We start from the raw sequence: 22,777 nt of genomic DNA on the forward strand, positions 1-22,777 counted from the left end.
ATATCTTCTTCTCCCTTAAAAACACATGTTTAATAATAAAGCAAACAGTGCTGAGTTTATCATATTCTATTCTATATGTGTATATAATTCTGGTTCCTGCATCCTACTCACAACACTTCATTCCTACTTATCTAATTGTATTTAATTACCAAAACTATGTCGTATTGTTCATGTGAAAAGAAAGTCATTAAAACTTATTTATTATGTTTAAAAGTTTTGTTTATGGTACACAGAGAAAGATTGATAACTGAAAGGCAGACAGAGAGTGTGTGTGTGTGTGTGTGTGTGTGTGTGTGTGTGTGTACCCCAGCAGCCTTTGATAAATAACATTTTAGAAGGGTTTCAGTGTTTTTATGCGACACAGAAGCCCATCCATCACGGAGATCAGACAGTTGCAAATGAGCTCCACATTTCCCCATTAGAGATGATTGAATAAAGCTGCGTTCGCCTTCCAGACTCATAATTAATTTAACAGCCCATAATACTGCAGGGCTGCTCTGCAGTATTAATGGAGATCAGGATAATGGCCCCCGAGTTTGTGTTTTGCTTTCTTTCAGACAAATGTGTTTCCTTGTGTGTGGGTGTGTGTGTGTGTGTGTGTGTGTGGGGGGGGGGGGGGGGTCCAAAGAGTTGGAGGATGGTGAAACGAGTTTTGTGCCTCAACACTTCCCTTTGTTTCCTTACTTCCTCGTGTTTTACTTGAAACACAGACTGGAGGATTTTAAAAACACATTATCTTCATGTCTGCATTTGGCTGATCCAAAAGCAGGCTGATTAAATTTGCAACCTGTCCAAATCCATCCCTCAAATGACCTCAATCTGCCCTTCGGATCATTAATGAATATGGAGAAAAATCTACAAATGTATAAAACAATGGTAAAAATGACCTGAATTAACGTGCGTTTTAAATAACCTCACATTAAATAAGTCGACGGCTGTTTCTAGTCTCTGATTCTAGGATTCAAATCTTAATTTTAAAGGCAACCCCTCGGCCAAATCTCACCCTTTCCAAATGTATTAATATGAAAAACAAGAAAACACAGGGATTTTAGGCTTTGCAGACCATTCACATGCACTAAAAAAACCACCTATAAACACACCTCTTTTTACTACACTGTTTAGTTGTTTTGGGGGTATTTATACCTGCCACTTCTGGAGTTTTATGGGAATAATCAACATTAACCTCAACTCTCTCCCCGGCTGCGGCACGAGGAGATTAGTGGATGAACTCGTTCTTTGGTTAAACAGGATTAACTTTATGTCCCGACGCCACTGGAGCGAGGAACTTCCCTGAGGTGTTTTCAAAACATCTATACATTAGGACTGACTCCCTTGTACAAGTCCAAACTAGAGGTGGGACGTTATGAAGTACGCTTCCCCAAGTATTATACTTAAACATCTATTAAATGCTACAAGGCAATGTTAATAGGGCGGTGGTGGCAAAGTCCATAGGGGCTTGGCCTGGGAACTGGAAGGTCACCAGTTCAAGACCCCGAAAGACCAAGTGCCACCGTGGTGTCCCTGAGCAAGACACTGGTTACCTACACTGCTCCCCGGGCGCCATACATAATGGCAGCCCACTGCTCCTAACACTAGGATGGGTCAAATGCAGAGACCGCATTTCGTTGTCCTAGTACTTGTACTCTGTGCAATGACAATAAAGTTGAATCTTATCTTATAGTTTTTCCTCACTATATTCATCTGACATCTCTAACAGATTCAGTTTATCATAATGATCATAATAAGCTACATTTGTTTAGCACTTTTCATGCATCAGGTGCTTTAACAAGGCGCACATCACAATTTAAAACAGCAAGAAACATAACAACAAAAAGCATGATATACAGTCCAACACTCTGAGAGACACAGCAATAAAAGGTATAATTATACCAAATAAAACAGAATGAAGTGCTGATCCCTATCATAAGACAATCATAAGTACGATCAAATATAAATACCTATTAAATAAACTCATAAAATAATAAAAACATAACAAATATCAACAATAGAAATGTAGTAACTCTAATAAAAGTCAAATGATTTAAACACCAGTTAAAAGAGAGTGTTGTTATTAAAATGGTAGAATAGATAATACAGTCAAAACTTATACAACCTATAAAACAAAATAAACAATAGCCAAATATTTAAAGGAATAAAAGAGCATTTAAAAGAGGGATGTCGCTAATAAAAAGCTGATTTAAAAAGATAAAACCAAACATAAACCATGACAGAAAATAGGAGTTAATTTGATCCATAATGTATTTTAATAACAAGAAAGCAAGAAGAGAAATAACACACATCTCCTTAAGCTATTACTGGAATACAGAAACACATATTTGCATGAATTACATTATGGAAAACCTCAACCCTTTATATTCAGTCCCTTCTTTTTATATTGAAATGCCTCCTTTATAGTCCATTAGAGAAGAGCTCTAACAAGGACACACTCATCCTGCGTGCCGCCTACAGAGCAGTGTCTGCATTCAAGGCCAGTCCTCTAAAACCTGATGTGCGTCATTGGTAATTAAATAAAAACCTTCCTCTTCCAAACTCAGGCTGTGGGTCTGCGTTCACTCATCAATGTGAATCTATTACAAAAACAGTGGCTCCTTTCCAAAGATATACAGCAACACATAACAGGGTGTTTGCTTTTAGGCATAAAGATCATGAGGAGAAAACCTGCTAAATAAAACAACAAAAGAGGGTTCAAATTTAACACATGGTTTTATTCAAATGTTTGGAAACACACTATTTATTTTACAAATGCATCAAAAGCAATTCTTTCCCTTTAACACACCTGTGCCTAACACAGCCCCCTGGTGGAGATACAGGTGAACTGCACCCAAGCAATATAATCAAGCATTAAAAACAAACAGATAAAAATCTTATTATTGTGAGACTGCCTTAATTAAATAGTGATTGACAGCAGGAAAAGTGCCAAACTGATCGAGCCGACTAACGTAAAAGCAATAGTGTCTCGTAAATAATGTTTACATTCTGGTAAAACGCAGAGTGTCCTGTTTTATTGCTCTAAATGTTAATGAAGGAAGTGGCCTTCTGAGAGTGTATTTAATAATTGTATCCCGTTTTATATTTACGATAAAACTATGAAATAAAAACTCTAATGTTATTTAACTTTTCTTTATTAACAAACGCTAATTTCAGCTAGCTTTGCTAAAGCAAACTACTGTTAACGTTAGAACAAGAACAAGAAATAATAGTGTAAAGCAAATTAATAAATTCAACTCGCGTTAAGGGTAGTTTGCACACGCCAATAGCATAATTAGCTAACGTTAGCTAGTGTTTGCAATCTCAGAATAGCACTATTATTTCCTGCTTAACTTTACGTTACAGGAATGGTGCAACGGAGGAGGTGGGCCCCAGCATGGAGCTCCACCGTAGGACCCATTTTGATTGTGATCAGCAATAGTGTATTTAAAAAAAAAAGCTAAATGGCAAACAACCCATCCTCCCTCATAAGGACACTTGGGACAGCAGGTAATACAACATTCTATGCAACTACATTAACATCATGTCTCTTACACTTTCCTCTGTGGACAGGTTTCACCATAAAAAGTCCATACATCATGGATGGAAACTCCTCTAAATGGTGGATAGATTGAGTGCTGTATAGATCAGGTTGGCGGTGGTGCACAGGAATCCGATCAGGTTGCAGAGGCTGGACATCCCGTGGTATTTGCCGAAGGTGCGTTTGAAGGCTTTGTACTTGGGGTCCTGCTCTCTGAGTTTAGCGTACTCCTCTTTCTGGCTGCTCAGCCCGATCTGGTTCCCCAGACCGTGCTCCTCCTCCACCCCCCTCATCTGGAACATCACCTCGTGGCCGCAGGACCCAACCACTGCCCGTTCAGAACCGCTGTGATCAGAGCCACGAAGAACAGAACCATCTGCAGGAAGAAGAGAGAGACCGTACTGAAGGATGGGGATGATTTTTATAGAAAATTACATGATTAAAATAAGTATTTACTTATTTATTTAAAATATGAAATTTTAACTTATTGCATATTTTTATTCTTCCTTTGTTTATAAAAATATTTGTAATTTTTATTGGACATTTTTACTTTAATTTCCAATTTATAATATTTATTTTGTTATTTTATCTTTTATTTAACTTCCACAAAAACCCAATTTCCCCCCAGGTAAATACAATATGCTGATGCTTATTTAGTATTGTGTGTGCAGGTGTGATGTTTTACCTGCACACTCTCATGCCAGTCCAGCAGCTCTCGGGGATGATACACAACAAACAGAGCCAGGCTGAGCACGTTACTCCCCAGCAGGCAGTAGAAATACACCGGGAACAGTTTACTCTGCACCAGGCCGAAGGTGTGCCGAGTCACCTTCATCACCAACACAAAGCCTGCAGACACAGACACAGACACACAGACACACAGACACACAGACACACCCCAGAGGAGGAGTCAGAGAGATAAAGGGTGCTTACTGTATGTTGCAGCCAGCCCTCCTGTTGGTGCTCTCACCTGCGATGAAGGAGACCCAGACCTGCATCCCCCAGGAGAAGGAGAGCAGCAGGAGGTGAAGCACTTTGACCAAATCTGTGGGCTCCCCCTCTGTAGTCATGGTGTCACTCTGCAAAATACATACAAAAATATACACAGTAAGTCTGTGGAAAGCCTTGTGTTTACATAGGCTTTTGCACCCATGTGTGTACCAATCACCTTACTTCTTCATGTGTTTTTTCTAAAGAGATCTGCTTCTTAATATGGGATTTTATCATCAGAAAATTAAGCAAGCATTTCAAACAAATACATGGTTATATTTTATGCATATATTGCAGTTTTTAACCTTTTACAGTATTTATTGAATAGCGCGGTGTCCTTGGGTGTTTGTAAAAAGCGCCTCTAAATGAAATATAGTATTATTATTATCACACTTATTTTTTGTATGTGTGCAAATTATAATTGCAGGAACGTATTTCCTGCAAAAATAAAACAGTGGACCAAAATCCATGTTGTTAAAGGAAGTTATAATAAGAAATCCATTAAGATAGTATAATATGCCTAAAGTTACCTCCCCAAAAAGGCATAGAATATAGTCTATGACGGTTCATTGTATTTAACCATTATTTTACAAACTAAGGTTTACATTTCGGCATCAGAATTGTGAAAATACCATCACTTCAAAAACATGTGCATAAGGCATGAAGTATTGTAATGAGTTAAGGTTACATGTGGCTGGTGTTACACTAGGATCTGGGCCCAAGAGATAAAGGTCCTCGCGCTCAGCAGACCTGACACTGTGAGATAACAGCGCACAGAACATACATGTAGTCAGTGGTGGGAGAAGACCCTTTACCTACGTACCGATACATTGACGTCCAAGTAAATGTGATACTTCATACTATAAATGACATTATTAGAACGTTAACAGGGAACTTTTTTGTACATTTAACTGTTTTATTATTCAATGATTCATTGTCATAACAGTAGTAACAGTAACGCAAGCTATCAGATAAATCAAGACATTAACAGTTAAGTATTCACCTTTGAGATGTAGTGGAGTAAACACCAATATATTATACTATATAACACCACTGCATTTCAGAATATATATATATATGCACTCTTTATAAAGGCATCCCAGAAGCAATAACGTGACAGTATTTGGTATTAAAGGTAAATGCACTAAAAAGGCAGTGAACCTGGACTTTGTGTTCTGCAGGCAACTTTAGGACTGTCTGCAAGCTAAGTAGCTTTAGCATTTTAGCTAAGTGAGAGTAACACACGTTTTAAGTCGACTTCATTTAGAACTTCAGAGAACAATTACTCACTAAACATTACAAGCACTTACCTTTCTTTACGCTGCCACTCAGGAATAATGAACGCCAAATTAATAACGTAGCTGGGACACAAAATTCTGCCGAGGCACTTCCTTTCTCATTTTGTTGTGAAGATAAGCCCCGCCCCTTGATGCGAGAAGGGCCAATAGGATTCGTTAACAATAATATTTCATATAATTTTGACCAATCATCGATTTGTACTTTCACAGTCCCTCCCTTGAGTTTTACTTTCTAATACATTTTAATACACACACGGCTATGAATCAGCTTGCACATTTTATTTCCTGTGGATATTTAAATGTGTGAGGAACTTTATCACATGTATTTATTAAATAAAATCACATTTAGATAAAAGCATAATTTATTTAGGCTTCTATTTATTAGTATTGCCTTCATTGGACAGTACACACCCCATTATTTCACATCTAATGTTCAATACGATATTTCACTCAGTTTTTACAACTCATATCCCACAATAAATCCTGCACAACCACACACATTTTCACAGATGTGACCCTCAAGTCGGTAGCTCAGAACTTTAATAATTTATTTGTAGAAAGCAAGCTTAACTATGAGGATTTATCAGTTTATCTCAATCGGATAATCCCGTGAATTTGATTACATTGAATGGTTCTAATCACATTTTTCTTTATCTATAATTTAAAACATGTCACGTTTTCACCAGAAACGGAGGCGGGAGTTAACTTAGACATCATGACTCACTATTGGATACCAACGCTGTCACTCATCCTTATTAGAGCCAATCAAAAACGGTCATGATCTCCTACTAACCAATCAGACGCAGCCTCAAAAAGATGATGCGTAGTACCCGGATGAAATTGAATACAGAGCATCCTCCGTTTCAAGGCATCCTTTTGGTGAGAAAAACAACACTCACATCACGCCGAAATAAGAAATAACACATACAATAACACATAAAACACTCACGCAATTCTTACAAGCAAAGACGTTTATTATAGGCTTCTTATTTAATCACATGCTGTCTCCTCCTAGAGGTTAGCAGCTGTTAGCGAGTTAGCTTTCTTAGCTTGTAGCTTTTTGGCGCTTCAATGTCTTTTTCCTCATCCTGTTTACCGTAGTTTTTTTTTTTTGGCCGATATTTGTACAGTAAATGGAGAAAGTGGCTGTAGTAAACACCATTTAAATGCAGGTTTTGGATGGTTACTTTAAACAAGTTATCCGTTGAAATAAGTAGTTAAATTGTGCACATTTCTACACAATCTACCTGTCTTAATATCTGCACAGCTTTCCATAACAATACTGCACATATTTGAATGAAGCAGGTGACTATAGAAAGCCAGCTGTTATTATTAAAAAATAATGTGTGGATTGTTGGTTTATATCTACAGTGGTGGAAGAAGTATTAAGGTCATTTATTTAAGTAAAAGTGCCAAACTAATTATGTTAAAATCTTAATTACAAGTAAAAGCAACACAAGGTAAATGTTACGTAGTAGTGGTATAAAAGACAGAAGCATTGTCAGCAAAATATACTTCAAAAACAACTTGATAACGGCAAATGATTATATATCTACTGTATATGGCATTATTAGATTGTTAATATTGTTTAATATAGTTTCATCAAGTTGCATTTGGCTGTTAACAAACAAATGTGACTCAAATTTGATCTGAAAATGAATCCTTCTGAACAAAAATACTATCTATACATTACAGGGCATAGGAAAAGTGTGTATGTTGTGGCTTAAAACTGTTTATATTTATATGGTGTTGTAGTTTGTTTGGTAAACAAGAAAAACAATTCCTGTTCCCACCGACCGTGAAATTCCTGGTAATGGAAACACACAGGTTTGCACATGAAACACTTGAGTATTTTGGCATCTCTGAAAGTGAAATAACTATAATCTAACTTTTCTTTCCTCTGCAGATATACAGAATTAGAAATGGGGCGCAGAAAGTCGAAGAGAAAGCCTCCTCCAAAGAAGAAAATGACCGGGAACCTGGACGTCCAGTTCACCTGCCCCTTCTGTAACCACGAGAAATCCTGCGATGTCAAAATGTAAGTCACTAAAACCATGATGCATGAAGAAATGCCTCATGAGAAACATCTCTAAGCTCACAACGACTAACTGTCTCTTTAGGGAACGAACACGAAACACAGGAATCATATCCTGCAGCGTTTGCTTGGAGGAGTTCCAGACTCCGATAACCTGTATCCTTTAACAAACAGCAGACTCTAAAATCCTGTGTTACTCGCCGTTATATCTCATGGTGCGTTCAGGTGCTCCTTGGAATTGTTGGGAATTGTTCCTACGTGTGTTAGTCATTGATAGCTAATAATAACTAACTAAATAAAATACTTTTCTTTTGTTGTTTTTTTCCATTTTCGCTCCTTTATTTGACGATTAACATGGGGGGGGGGGGTGATGTATGGGTGTAAAATGTAACCCATTACACAGTTGCTAGGTAGGTTTGTGCTTGTGTCTTTGTTTTAATAATTGTGATGTCACGGGGAATATATTTTTGATAGTCACTTTTATTTTGACACAGTCATTTCTCAGATTGGGGTATGATGTCACTTCCTGTTCTGGGAATAGTCATTTTTTCAGTTGTTCAAGGTGAAGGTCACATGTCAGCTCAGCTCCTCTGAACACTATCTTTCCATTTGGTGTGGCATTGCCATTTCACTGCACTGTTCTTAAAGCTAACAGCCAGCTAAACTCTTCTTTTCAATAAACCTCGCTAACTACAAGACCTGCCTCTTCCTTGGGGGGATTTGTTGAAGAGATGAGTTTAGCTGGCTGTTCGCTTTAAGAACAGTACAATGATGTCTCAACGTTTGTGAAATTAAAACAATGAGGAAAAGGTCAAAGGCTGAGGAAGAAGTTTCTGTAATGCTCCTTAACGTTTCCCCTTCAGATCTGTCCGAAGCGGTGGACGTTTACAGTGATTGGATCGACGCTTGTGAAGCAGCCAATCAATAGTCACCTTTTCCTTTTTAACCCCACCTTCTCTCTTACATTCCATCCCTGTGATTGGTTCATTAATTAGCTTAGCACAATGTAGCACAATCAAACAATTGAAGCATTATTTTCTGTGCTGAGTTTTTCCCAATGTTGCTACAGTGTGAGCGTCACACGCCCCCCTGGCTGGGACAGAGGGGCGCCATGTTGTTTTATCACAGTGTTAACGTTTCCACACGTCAGTGATCAGATTATGACATTTGTTGTGCGTTTTTTAACGATCAGATCGGGATTTCTTTGTTGTTTTGGACTAAAAATGTATGTTTTAAATGTAAATAACTGAAATTCACACCAGCGTAAAACATTCCACGTCTCTATTTGTATTATGTGCGTTCCTTTGTCTTTTAGTTGTTGTAATAAGTATTTGTGAAATTAGTTTTTTAGTTTTCAACCCCGTCTGTATTCATGCACTAATTTCAGTTTTTTTTAAATGCCAATCTTTTGTGTGTAGAACATTATATCAAATTGTACTAATTTGTATTATTATTTCCCTTGTTATAAAATCACAATCATGTACTTTATATTACCTTCTGTGTATTTCACACCTGTGTATTTTTTAGGTAATGACAAGAATGAAGAAAAATGTCATCAAACCCGTTTTCAAGTGTTTTTATTGCACAAATGTCATGTTTGGTGAAAGGCGTACAAGTAGAAAAATCAAGAGGTTAGAAAAAGTGTCAGATTTGAAATACAGCCGTCACATTAAGGTGAAATGTTCTATTAAATTATTGAGCATTTTGGATGCTACAGGGAACTAAAAACTACATTCCTACATTTGAGGGAACAAAGGGAATGTTTTACATGAAATAGAGTGAGTGTAGGTGTGCGCTTCCTCCACTAGAGGGCACACTTTGACGCTGAATAAGAGCTCTGATCTAAAATAAGCTTTTTCTGACAGTAATTCAAAGCCAAAAGTCTGAATATTTCACAAGAGTAAAGCTTTGCTGTTGAATTCTAAACCACAAGTACCTCAGGCTCCTCAGTAATTGTGTAAATGCACATTATTTTATCTCTAACGTGTTGAAAATGAATCCCGTAACAGCTACTGTCCAACTTTTCCATACCATTACATTCAGGACATCCGGTGGGCTAACAGTCTTTAGATTGGGTTTGATTCACTTAGCGATTACAGATACTTTACTTGAGTAACAGTAGCAATACTATAATGGAAAAATACAACCTATAACCCCTGCCTTGAAGATGTTGCTCAGGAAAAAGTACTTAGAAATACTGCCTTTGTGAGCTTTATATGAAAATATCGTTGCCTTTATTTACAACTTATTTTACAACCTTAATTGTAAAGTCTTATTTTGAAAAGGCTAACTACTAAATACCATATCCACTACCAGGCAATTTATGTAAGGCACTTTGTGCAGGAAACATTTTAAACTTGGCATGGTAAGAACAAAGGCAGCGGAATCGCACAATTATTTTACGTTTTCTTCTGATTTGCATTAAAAATATTCTTGAATCTAACTTTTCTCAAACTGTAGCAACCCTGAATGTAAAGCCATTATATATAGAAGTATAAAAAGTCAATACTCAAGGAAAGTACCTTAAATTTAAGTACATTATCTGATCAAATGAACTTGTTTAAATTCCACCTTTGGGTGAAGCAGTGCAAAAGGAGCAACAGTACCAAAGTCGACCGAGGCAAATTCAGTAAAAGATGGAGGAAAGGACAAAAACTACGAGTGACTTCAAACTATATTTCACAACACCTACTTTTGCTCTTTCACTTTATAAAAGCATTGTCCCCTTTACTTAAAAATAAATCAAACACATGCTGCACTCAAAGCCATGGAAATGATCCCCGATAAAAGGAAAAGGCGTGATGGGTAATCTGGCCGGCCTGTGAACATGACACAAAACTGAAAAAAAGCTACGAGTCCTCCTGCGTCATCGGGCTCAGGTCAATGCTGTCGGTACAAAAAAAAAAATCCCTGCGGAGCTCCAATGTCGACGTGGACTCGGTTCCAACTGGGTCAAAGTTCAATAGCACCAACACGGTCGCTTGTCTCCTTTTTTCAAGGAGCTTTGAATTCTCAACACTTGATTGGAAGGATAGGGAAGGAAAGTTCTACATCTCTAGCAGAGTGGTGCAGGGATGACGTATTTTGTAGGCCATACAGGAAGTTAGCATCTCAAGGGCTCCCTCGACAAAAACCCAATTGGATTTTCCATTGGATTTTGGAATATTGCGGGAAATAAGATCTGTGGCTAACGAATGCTAACCTTAAACAGGCGTCAATGCCATCTCTACAATTAAAGGGCTAACGTTGGGCTATAAAGGAACTACGTCACGGTCACACGCCCTCACTTCCCCAGCGCTAAGCTAACGGCGGCTAGTTTTTAGTGTGATAACGTTAAGTATATTAAAGCCATTTGTTAGCAACCGTCGTTTCTAAAACACATTAAAGCTTCAGACGTTCCGAGAGGGGTACTTACTTACATATTTAATAAATGCTCATGCTAAAATGCTAACTCACTTCCGGGTTTTAGGACTCATTCCTACACCACTGTTTTACAATGCAAGTAAAAAAAAGCTATAGCAAAAAATATAAATAGCACAAATCTGAGTGGCTGGGCCTTTTTGCAGTAATAAGATTCCTCAGAGATACGGAAGTAAAAACCTCGGATGTAAAGGGTCAGTGCAAACGCTATTTTTTCTTTAACTCAGGAAAGACCAATTCTTAAAGCTTTAGGGAATGAAGAGGACGTCAGTGTTAAATAAGAGTCAGTTTGCTTCGACACGGAGTCGTGTTTTCTTGTCGGCTGACGTTAAGCGTAGGGAGGGAGGTTGGGGGTTTCTGTGTCGTTGGTTTTAGTCGTCGTACTGGTACCCGTCGAACTCGTCCCCCCCGTTGTTGTTGTGGGCCTCGGTGGGGTTGGAGCAGTACTTGTTGTCGTAGACTTGGCGCGGCAGGCCGTAGGTGGTCATGCCCTGCTGCGACGCCACCTTGTTGGTGCCCATCTGCAGGGAGATGGTGGTGGTGTCACAGTTCTCCAGCTCCAGCTTCTTGTCGAAGATGTGCCTCCTGGTGCCCGGGGCCGTCATACCAGCCTGGGGGGGACGAGAAAGCACATTTTTTGGAAAACATACTGGTCAATTAATTGTCTTAATTGACCACCAACCACCAACCACCCAAATGTAGAGACCTGCAACCTCATGTACCTTATCTTCACCTGTTTGTATGTAACCCTGATGACTTCAAAGACTTTAAAATAGCAGTTAAAATATTGTGTCTCTTGCACAAATGATTCATTGTGATAAAGTCATGATGTTAATCAGTTTATCAGTTGGCCTTGCAGGCTCAGGATAGTGTGTATTCAGAGAGTATTTCTGGTATAGAGATATCAGTCCCTCAGCCTCACCTGGCTGGCCCCCTTGTTGGTGCCCATCTGCAGGCTGATGGTGGACTGGTCCAGAGGGTTGTCCATTGCCATCTTGGAGTCGTACAGATGGCGCCGTGTGCCGTAAGACGTCATGCCCTTCTGACTGGCCAGCTTGTTGGTTCCCATCTGAGAAACAAACAAACAAACAAAGGGAGTCAATAATTGATGACATCATGTTTTATTTTCATTACGGATTAACCTTCACATGTATTGTTTGGTGATGGAAACTTGAGTCCAAAGTAGCACCATTACAATGACTTGTCAACCCAATAGGCTAATACTCGAGTATAGTACATGTCTAAATGCCCTCCTGTCTCTCTGACCTGCAGGCCGATGACGTTGCGTCCCTCCTTCAGTTTCTCCGGAGCGAAGCGGCGCTGCTGCTTCTCGGCGTACTTCACTCCTAGGTCGTATTTAGAGTGGAAGCCTTTGGACTTGGCCTGACAGACACGGAGACAGAACACTGCTTTTTATACTCATATTCTTTCATGTTTGTTACATTTTGTTTGTTTTACTCTCTGTATTATTTAAGAGACTACATTTGATATACTTTATTGATCTATGAAGAACTTGTGTTACAGCAGCAAGTGTACAAGGCTTTCCATGAAGAGAGTAAAAATAAAATACAAAATATATATGTGTGTGTGTGTGTGTGTGTGTGTGTGTGTGTGTGTGTGTGTGTGTGTGTGTGTGTGTGTGTGTGCTCACCATTCCAGTCAGGGCGAGCAGTGTGCTCTGGACCTGAGTGTGGTTGCAGTTCTCGAACAGGTCGTTGGCCTCGAAGATGTCGTCTGGCCTCAGGCCGTACTCTGTGATCGCACGCACAAAGTTCCCGATGTTTTCCAGCTGAGGAAAAAACAGCGGACAATGGAAGTGCTTCAGAAGAGGATCTATCGGCATCTTATGTAACGTTCTGACTCGTTCCCTTGTGTTCCACTGCTTCATACGCTTTTCTGCTGCGAGTTACATCAGAAGGTGGAAACCTCTCTCGTGTCTGTATGATCAAACAAAGCTAGCGATACGAGCCGTTTAGCTTAGCACAAAGCTAACACGTACAGTGGTGTATTTGGCCTGTTGTAGGTACAATCAAATCATGTTCGTAATATTTTGAGAAAGAACAATTCAATTGAAGAGAAATATAAGAAATATAAATGTCATAAATTTCTCACAGAAATGGAAATTACATTGTTATTTCCTTACGTTTCTCGCTAATGTTGGGCTATAAAGGAACTACAGCACGGTCACATGACTTCACGCCACCACCGCTAAGCTAAAGGAGGCTAATGTTGGGCTATAAAGGAACTACAGCACGGTCACATGACTTCACGTCACCACCGCTAAGCTAAAGGAGGCTAATGTTGGGCTATAAAGGAACTACAGCACGGTCACATGACTTCACGTCACCACCGCTAAGCTAAAGGTGGCTAATGTTGGGCTATAAAGGAACTACAGCACGGTCACATGACTTCACGTCTCCACCGCTAAGCTAAAGGCGGCTAATGTTGGGCTATAAAGGAACTACAGCACGGTCACATGACTTCACGCCACCACCGCTAAGCTAAAGGAGGCTAATGTTGGGCTATAAAGGAACTACAGCACGGTCACATGACTTCACGTCACCACCGCTAAGCTAAAGGAGGCTAATGTTGGGCTATAAAGGAACTACAGCACGGTCACATGACTTCACGTCGCCACCGCTAAGCTAAAGGTGGCTAATGTTGGGCTATAAAGGAACTACAGCACGGTCACATGACTTCACGTCTCCACCGCTAAGCTAAAGGCAGCTAATGTTGGGCTATAAAGGAACTACAGCACGGTCACATGACTTCACGTCTCCACCACTAAGCTAAAGGAGGCTAATGTTGGGCTATAAAGGAACTACAGCACGGTCACATGACCTCAGGTCACCACCGCTAAGCTAAAGGTGGCTAATGTTGGGCTATAAAGGAACTACAGCACGTTTCTCTCTGTACGTTAATCCCTTCATAGGACTTTAAGTAATCCTCTTCAGCCTGATATGCTGTCCTAATCCTATGATATATAATAATAATAATAATAATATAAAAGGCAATATACAATGTAAAATACATATTAGGAACCTTATAGGTACAATTTTAACTTAGTTATGGGGAAGGGGAAATATTTAGAGAAAATAATCTGAATTTACAACAAAATAGAAATCACAAATTTCATATAAAAAAACTCAAATATATATTATCTGAGTTTATAAAATAAGGAAGTTGCAATAAAAATAATTATAATAATTGGTGTTTCAGGGAAGGACATACTTATCACAAATAGCATTATTAGATTTCTTGAGAAAATTACCTCAATTTAACTCTTAAAGACCACCGTTTACTTTTTCCGTCTTCATTAAAAGCCAGGCAGAGATTTCCCTCTTTTCAAAGCAGCTACTTTTTGGACTACTTCTGAGTTGTCAATACTGTATACTAAATAAAGTTCCACATGCTCTTGAAAACACTCCTGACTTTCACACTTTCAGAACAAATAAGGAATATTTTCTCTCCTCAGAGCTCATACGTTACCTGGTGCCAGTTTTGAGTGGATTGGCTGATCTTTCTCACAGAGCCTGGCTGCAGCACGTTAATGAGTCTACAGAGAAAGACACACACACTTCATTATAATCTCCACATATTAACATATCTGTAAGTGTAAATGCAATCTCCAGAAGTAAAAAGCTAATGTTGGGCTATAAAGGAACTACAGCACGGTCACATGACCTCACGCCACCACCGCTAGGCTAAAGGAGGCTAATGTTGGGCTATAAAGGAACTACAGCACGGTCACATGACTTCACGTCACCACCGCTAAGCTAAAGGTGGCTAATGTTGGGCTATAAAGGAACTACAGCACGGTCACATGACTTCACGTCACCACCGCTAAGCTAAAGGTGGCTAATGTTGGGCTATAAAGGAACTACAGCACGGTCACATGACTTCACGTCACCACCGCTAAGCTAAAGGAGGCTAATGTTGGGCTATAAAGGAACTACAGCACGGTCACATGACTTCACGTCACCACCGCTAAGCTAAAGGCGGCTAATGTTGGGCTATAAAGGAACTACAGCACGGTCACATGACTTCACGTCACCACCGCTAAGCTAAAGGCGGCTAATGTTGGGCTATAAAGGAACTACAGCACGGTCACATGACTTCACTTCCCCACCGCTAAGCTAAAGGAGGCTAATGTTGGGCTATAAAGGAACTACAGCACGGTCACATGACTTCACGTCACCACCGCTAAGCTAAAGGAGGCTAATGTTGGGCTATAAAGGAACTACAGCACGGTCACATGACTTCACGTCTCCACCGCTAAGCTAAAGGAGGCTAATGTTCAGAGTGATGGCGTTTAGTAGCTTTATTTAGCGACTTGTTAGCAACAGAAGTTTTTAAGACACAAAAAAGCTTCAGACATTCACTAGTTGGGTATTTACTGAGGTATTTTATGTTGTAGATCAAAAGGTTAACATCTCTTTAGCTTGTGAAGCTAAAGAGCTAACAACCAAAAACACATTGATTTTGAGACGAGGGAAGTGCTAAAATGCTAACTCATTTCTGGGATATATCACTCATTCCTGCACCCACTATAAAATAGGGACCATAATACCCCTTTTAAATATTTTCACATATATAGCCTTTAACAAAAACTGCATATACTACGATTCAGCACTAGTCCATATTTTGATTTCAGATGCATTTGAACATTTCTAATTACAATTATTAATCAGATGCTTCTGTGTTAGATCCCACTCACTCGCACAGCAGGACTCCATTCTTCAGACTCTCCATGAAGTTGTCCCCGACCCGTTTGCCCGTCACGTCCTGGATCCACAGCCTCAGATCCTCCTCCTTATGAGGGCAGTACTTCCCCGCCAGCTGAGGAGGGGAGAAGGAGGTCAGAGGTCAAACATGAGCTCACTGGACTTCAGCCCATCAGACTCTCCATGACCAAAACTAGATCTTGTTAGGAAATGTCAAAGGAAACCGAACATCAGGCAGATTTAAAGGCTTTATTGTCAAAAAGGCACAATCACTGCAGTGTGGTTGTTGGCAAAGAAACACCCTACCAACACAACAACATACAATATGCATAACATCCAAAGAAATAGTGAAATTGACTGAAAGCCTTGTATATGTAATGGTGTATTAGGACCATTGTACGTAAAATATAAAATGAGTATGGAAACCGAGAAAAGAAATCTTAATCTACAAGAAAATAAATTCCAAATCTATGTGAGAAAAAATATATTCTTTAAAATAATCCATTTTCTGTAGAACATCTTAAAAGTTGTGGTTTCTTTTGGGGGGGGGGGGGGGGGGGGAGTTATCACGCTGCTTCACGGTATGAACAAGTTATCTCTCAATAAGGCACAGAAGGGGTCTATTATAGGCTTTAGTGCACGTCAATGGTCTGCAGAAGCTAAAATCCCAGTGTTCCCATCACTATGTTACACTCGCGCTTCTATTGGCTAGCGCTCCAACACATTGTACGTGATAGGCTAAAGGGGGCGGGGCATCTCTAAGCGGGTTGGCCAATCACAACAGAGCTGACCCAGCTAACCAATCAGAGCAGACTGGGCTCTGGTTTCAGACAGAGGGTGAAAAGAGGAGCTGCAGCACAGGCAGGATGAGAAACATAAAGAGCTTTCTGAACATTAGAGCATGGAGACATGTCCCAGGAGAGACACTGAATACAAATATGAACCTGGAAATGAGCAGAATAGGGCCCCTTTAATAACTAAAAATAAGCTGTTCCACTGATTTTCATAAGGGGTGAGGGTTTAAAGTCTTTCTGTAGTAAAAATACTTTGAGGTAAGGGTTATAAAAAGACCTGGAAGAAGAAATGAAAAATGCCTGAGCACATTCCTACAAGGAGAAACTCTCCGGCCTCTTCTCTCCATGTATTTCCTTATTGGCACAAACACGCTGCCCCTAATACTCTAAATTCTGGCATGGGGTTCAATGCTGCCACACACACACACAGACACACACACACAGATAAGTCTCCACAGTCTGGCAGCAGCAGCCAACACAAACACAAAGTATTTCAAAGCAGCTTCCAGGCCATCACACCAAACTTGGGAGAAACAGCTTCCCAAAAACACTCCCCCCTCCCTCCCCCTCCTTCTCTCTCCCCCCTGTTTCCCTCCCTCTCCGACTGGCCCGGATCATATTTCTGTTCTCCCTCAGAGTTCTCCAGAATCTGCCCTTTTACAGCGAGCTGCCTGTTCAGGTAAACCCTGTGTGATAGAGAGAGGAAGGGATGATGCAGTTTGTAGAGATTACACAACAGCTGTTATTCAGTCAGCAGTATAAACAAAGATCAGTTTCAGGGGTTTCTCATTTGTTTGGTTTTGTACGTCAAGGTTAAGAGGGGGAATTCCTGCTCTTTCTGTTTTGAATTTTACGGATATCATTGGGTTTTAGAGAGGGCTTGGAGAAACCAGAACGTACATTTTTCTCTAATTTCTGACATTTTAGACCCAAAACTGCACAGACTTTAGCACAGCCCCCGACTTTAAAATCTAATACGCTGCCTTTTTGTAATACAGTCACTGCGCCGAGTCTTTAGTTTATTAAATAGTGTAAATATTTATCTTATTTAATGTCAAATCACTCTATTTTTGTTCCTTCTCTCTACAACTTGTTCCCATATGTTTGCACCCCTTACTCTAAAATAACATGTGTGTGTTTAAACCTACTTGGCATTAAACCCTAACCTGATTCTAGTTCATCTAGAAAATAATCATCTATAATGATACTAGCCCAACATTAGCCGCCTTTAGCTTAGCGGTGGTGACGTGAGGTCATGTGACCGTACTGTAGTTCCTTTATAGCCCAACATTAGCCGCCTTTAGCTTAGCGGTGGTGACGTGAAGTCATGTGACCGTGCTGTAGTTCCTTTATAGCCCAACATTAGCCACTTTTAGCTTAGCGGTGGTGACGTGAAGTCATGTGACCGTGCTGTAGTTCCTTTATAGCCCAACATTAGCCGCCTTTAGCTTAGCGGTGGTGACGTGAGGTCATGTGACCGTACTGTAGTTCCTTTATAGCCCAACATTAGCCACCTTTAGCTTAGCGGTGGTGACGTGAAGTCATGTGACCGTGCTGTAGTTCCTTTATAGCCCAACATTAGCCGCCTTTAGCTTAGCGGTGGTGACGTGAGGTCATGTGACCGTACTGTAGTTCCTTTATAGCCCAACATTAGCCGCCTTTAGCTTAGCGGTGGTGACGTGAAGTCATGTGACCGTGCTGTAGTTCCTTTATAGCCCAACATTAGCCGCCTTTAGCTTAGAGGTGGTGACGTGAAGTCATGTGACCGTGCTGTAGTTCCTTTATAGCCCAACATTAGCCACCTTTAGCTTAGCGGTGGTGAAGTCATGTGATCTTGCTGTAGTTCCTTCCTAGTGTTCGCTTCTTACTTCTTGAGATTACATTAACTTAAATCCCCTTGTGGTTTCAGTCAAAGGAGCCCTTATGAGGCTAACTTCCAGGTCGGACTACAAAAAAACATCAGCCCTGAACCACTGTAAGCCCTAGAACAGACCAAAAGAGTAAACACATAAACCTGTGTGGTTGTTTGTGACTGATGGTGGAAATTCCTCCACACACATAGAGAGAAATAGTTCCCCTGAGTGACGTCTCCTCCTGCTTTATCTGCTTCTGTGTTCTGTCAGCACTGTGTTCAGTCGTTCATGTAAACTGTTTAGAGTCGGGACACTTTCTCCAGGTCCAAGTCAGCGTGCGGCCACTCCTTAAAAGGCCTTTAGATTGTTCTGATGTACCCGACAGTGTTTCTGCTCCCTGATGTCACGACGCAGGAACTCACCATCCCTGCACCACCCCTGAAGCCCCCCCACATTCAGTCTTATTTTTACTGAGTGAGTTGTTGATATTTGTGCTATTTTATTGCCTTTTTACCTTTTTGTACTCCTTAGTAATTGACGGTTATATAGGCCCCTCATTCTGCAGGGCCTCTTAATTCTGACTCCAAAAACCTGTTGTGATTGGTCCATGGATAAGAGATGTCCAGTCCCTTAACCTATCACGTACAATGTCTTGGAGTGCTAGCCAATAGGAGGTTGAATGTTACAAAGTGATGTCACAATGGAAAGTTTAGGCTTTGCAGACCATTTACACAAACCAATACAACACACTACTGGACAGGTGTGCATAATGGGGCCTCTTTAAAGCTGCATTACGGCACGATTACCTGTTTTAAATAACAAAAGATAGCACTTTAAAACAGAAGGATAGGATATATAGCATGTCATGCCCACACAAACATGTTGTTTCCATTATACTATGTGCTTAAGGTGCTTTTACACATGTCGTTTAAATGTCGTCTTCACTTCAGACGCTGCACGAGCTAACACCTTTCAGCCTCTGACTTGGCTTAAATGTTATCTTATTATTTGTTTGTCTTGTGCTAAAATGTCAAAGCACTTTGAGCTGCATCCTGTGTGTGAAAAGAGCTACACAAATAAAGCTTAGTCATACTATTCTGTTTATGGAAAAGGTGCAGACAAGGCAGCAAAACAGCTAGACCAGCGTCCGAAAGCCAACCCTGTTATTGTGACTAAGAGCCCGCTGAGTGCTGAGCGCGGTTCTGGTTTCCTATAAAAAGGCAGATTAAAGCAGCGATGAGAGATGGCACCATTCAGGGAAGAGGTGACATCCCTGCAGGACCATAACTATGATGATGATGGTGAGGATGATGACCTTTCTCATGCTGTCAGCAGCTCTGACTCATCCCTCTGTTCTCAGTCATGATGCAGGCGGCGGACAAAAACCGAATCCTGTTAATAACGGGTGACCGAACGCTTCCTGTCAGGACGGTGACAGACTAAATGTTTGCAGGTGTGCGTGTTCACACTTTGCCGGGTGCATCACCATGCAGTGGTGGAATGTAAAGGTACATTTACTCAAATATTTAAGCCTAGATTTGAGGTATTTCTGTATTTTGTGATTATTTTTTGGTTTGTTTCTAAAGGGAAATATCTTACTCCAAATTAAAACTTCATATCTTTTATATTTTACATAGAAAACGTTATATAATTAAACTACTAACAGTGTGTAGAGTAGTCCACCTTGCTCCTGGAAATGCTAAAATAAGAGGGATCGGACGATATAGGTTTTTATAGCATTGGAAAAACAAACACAATTCACGACATGTTAATGGAGAATAATCTTCACATCTAACAGATTTACGTAGAGAAGCGACAGCTGTAAGAAAGGACAGACTCGCAGTGTGGCTATTTAAAAGAACCTATGATTTATGATGACTGTATTTAGGTTTGTGAGCTAACAGGTGAGCTACGTCGCTTTGTTTTTTAACTGCGTTTCTAGAAAATATTCGTCACATTATTTAATAAAAATATTTGTGCAAGAAGTAAATAAAAGCCAGAGTCATTCCAGTTTGTTTTAGTGCGATTTAAGCTCATTTAGATGATCATCGGGATAATCTCGCACTTATTTCGCCTCGGCTAACCGTGAGATGCCTACTAAGAACGCAGCAAATATTCCAAACATTTGAAACAATAACCACAAGCTAGAATAAACAATTATATAACGCATTAACTTTAACCTAGTGACATTTTGAAGTACTTTTACCATGCATTACAACTATGTTTACTTAAGTAAAGGGATATCTGAGTGCTTCTTCCACTACTGATCCCCATATCTTTATATTTAGCCAGCAAATTGTCCCTTTAATTTAGAAAATGAATCTTTAATCATCACTTCAAATCTGAAATAACTTAATCTGTATCTTGACTCTTAACACTAACAAGATCCTTGTCACTAACTGACAACACGCTCACATTTCTTGTTTCAGCCGGTCTACTTTCTCTCTGCCAAGGGGAAAAATAACAGTATTGCGATACCTGTCAAATTTCACCCCCTGCTCTCGCTGGCCCTTCACATGCACTCACATTATTTGGCCACTGAAACCCACTTTCTCCTCCAAAACAATCACTTCCCTCACCGTGTGATCTATCACCATAAGTGTGTGTAAAAAGCTGTTTCCAAAGCAAGCACACAGCCTGGACTCACAGTGGAATGAGACGCCTAAACACATCACATCACAGCCTGTTTAATAACTTTAAGAGGCAAATAAAAATATCTAAATGAAGGAACCACTCAGCACATTTTTTGAGACCTATTTAATGAGTTAGCATTAGCAACAATAGCAACAACTAGCTTGTATTTATCCCCTAATATCTCATAATCTCTCCATATATGGACCTAAATATGTCCTATTAACCAACATTTGATCAAAAACCCAACTGTTTATCTTTATTTTTTTAAGTAAGACAATCTTTAGCTTACTTTTATTCAGGATTAAATATTAAAATAGTGCCATAGAGGGACAACATGACCACAACGAGCTTGTATTTATCCAAAATGATCCTATACATGTCCATATAGGGACTTAAATATATCATACTATCCACCATTTGACCAAAAATGCTTAAACTATCTATCTAATCCAAACGTTAATTTAACTAGGGGAATACCTATTCAAATTGTGCCATAGAGGAACATGACTACAGCTAGCCTATATTTATATACAGAAATATCTCAGAATTTATCCATATATGGATATAAATACATAATATTAACCACCATTTGACTAAAAACTTATTGTTTTAAAATCAATCTAATGTAAAAGTTAGTTGTATTAAAGAATAAACATTGAAATAGTGCCATAGAGGAATAACCTAACCACACCTAGCTTGTATTGATCCAAAATTATCCCATAATATCTCCTTATATGGACACAAATATATCATAATAACCACCATTTGACCAAAAACCTATTTTTTTTAACGATATATATAATCTAAAAGTTAGTAATATTCAATATTCATATTAAAATAGTGCCATAGATGGACTGTTTACAATGTACGTCATCACACTGACCCCTGAACTCTTCACTTGATGTATCAATGCGCCGGCAACACCAATGTATATCATGTAAATATATTCAGTTTATAATTAAAATACACTTAATTTAAAGTAAAATAAAGTAAACCTACCTTACTCTTGACCTCTGCAGAAAGACCGAAAGCAGGTCCGCTCCTGAAATGTGTTGTCATCCTGTCGTTTTCTTTTATTTACAGTAGAAATAAGGGCTTTAAAAAGAGGGGAAGCAGAGGGGACACACAGGGAAAGTCCCAAACAAATCCGAGGGTATTATCACTTCACTTTTAATTATTGGTTTTATCGTCGGAGTGGATCTAGTTGCTGCTCCTTTGTAGGATTTCCGACAACTTTCCGACACTTTTCTGAATCTTTTTTAAACTCTTCCCATGTGTGTGCGCGCTGATTGGCCGAGGCCGCCGTCCAATCGGAGCGCAGCATCCTCAGAGTGATGTCATCGCTCCGGTATTAGAGTTAATCAGTGTCACTTTTTCCACCTTCACTTTTCACTAGATGTTCCCATCATGGTTCAGATCTGCTCTACAGTTATGTCATTGTCATGTTTAATGAATATAAAGCATCAGTCAAAGCCCTAAAATGCATGTCATGATAACAAA

General features: G+C 39.7%; 3 protein-coding genes across 3 annotated transcripts; 1 reads left to right on the forward strand and 2 right to left on the reverse strand.

Moving 5' to 3' along the window:
- Nucleotides 1-2,705: 2,705 nt before the first annotated feature.
- On the reverse strand, nt 2,706-5,971 carry tmem205 (transmembrane protein 205). The gene is given in 5 exon segments (XM_063904911.1): nt 2,706-3,839; nt 3,842-3,905; nt 4,215-4,378; nt 4,500-4,608; nt 5,830-5,971. Coding segments are annotated over 4 exon segments (564 nt in total). The 5' UTR covers nt 4,600-4,608; nt 5,830-5,971; the 3' UTR covers nt 2,706-3,603.
- Nucleotides 5,972-6,616: 645 nt separating this feature from the next.
- On the forward strand, nt 6,617-9,412 carry elof1 (elongation factor 1). Its single transcript, XM_063904912.1, has 4 exons — nt 6,617-6,696; nt 7,724-7,855; nt 7,938-8,008; nt 8,716-9,412. The coding sequence occupies exons 2-4, from the start codon at nt 7,740-7,742 to the stop codon at nt 8,778-8,780; spliced, it is 252 nt and encodes an 83-aa protein (XP_063760982.1). The 5' UTR covers nt 6,617-6,696; nt 7,724-7,739; the 3' UTR covers nt 8,781-9,412.
- Nucleotide 9,413: 1 nt separating this feature from the next.
- cnn1b (calponin 1, basic, smooth muscle, b) lies at nt 9,414-22,501 on the reverse strand. The gene is given in 8 exon segments (XM_063904905.1): nt 9,414-11,696; nt 11,698-11,883; nt 12,195-12,341; nt 12,539-12,655; nt 12,924-13,061; nt 14,762-14,828; nt 15,990-16,111; nt 22,277-22,501. Coding segments are annotated over 8 exon segments (933 nt in total). The 5' UTR covers nt 22,337-22,501; the 3' UTR covers nt 9,414-11,600.
- Between the last annotated feature and the right edge of the window lie 276 nt (nt 22,502-22,777).

The sequence above is a fragment of the Eleginops maclovinus genome, chromosome 16 (assembly GCF_036324505.1).
Source record: "Eleginops maclovinus isolate JMC-PN-2008 ecotype Puerto Natales chromosome 16, JC_Emac_rtc_rv5, whole genome shotgun sequence".
Taxonomy (NCBI): Eukaryota; Metazoa; Chordata; class Actinopteri; order Perciformes; family Eleginopidae; genus Eleginops; species Eleginops maclovinus.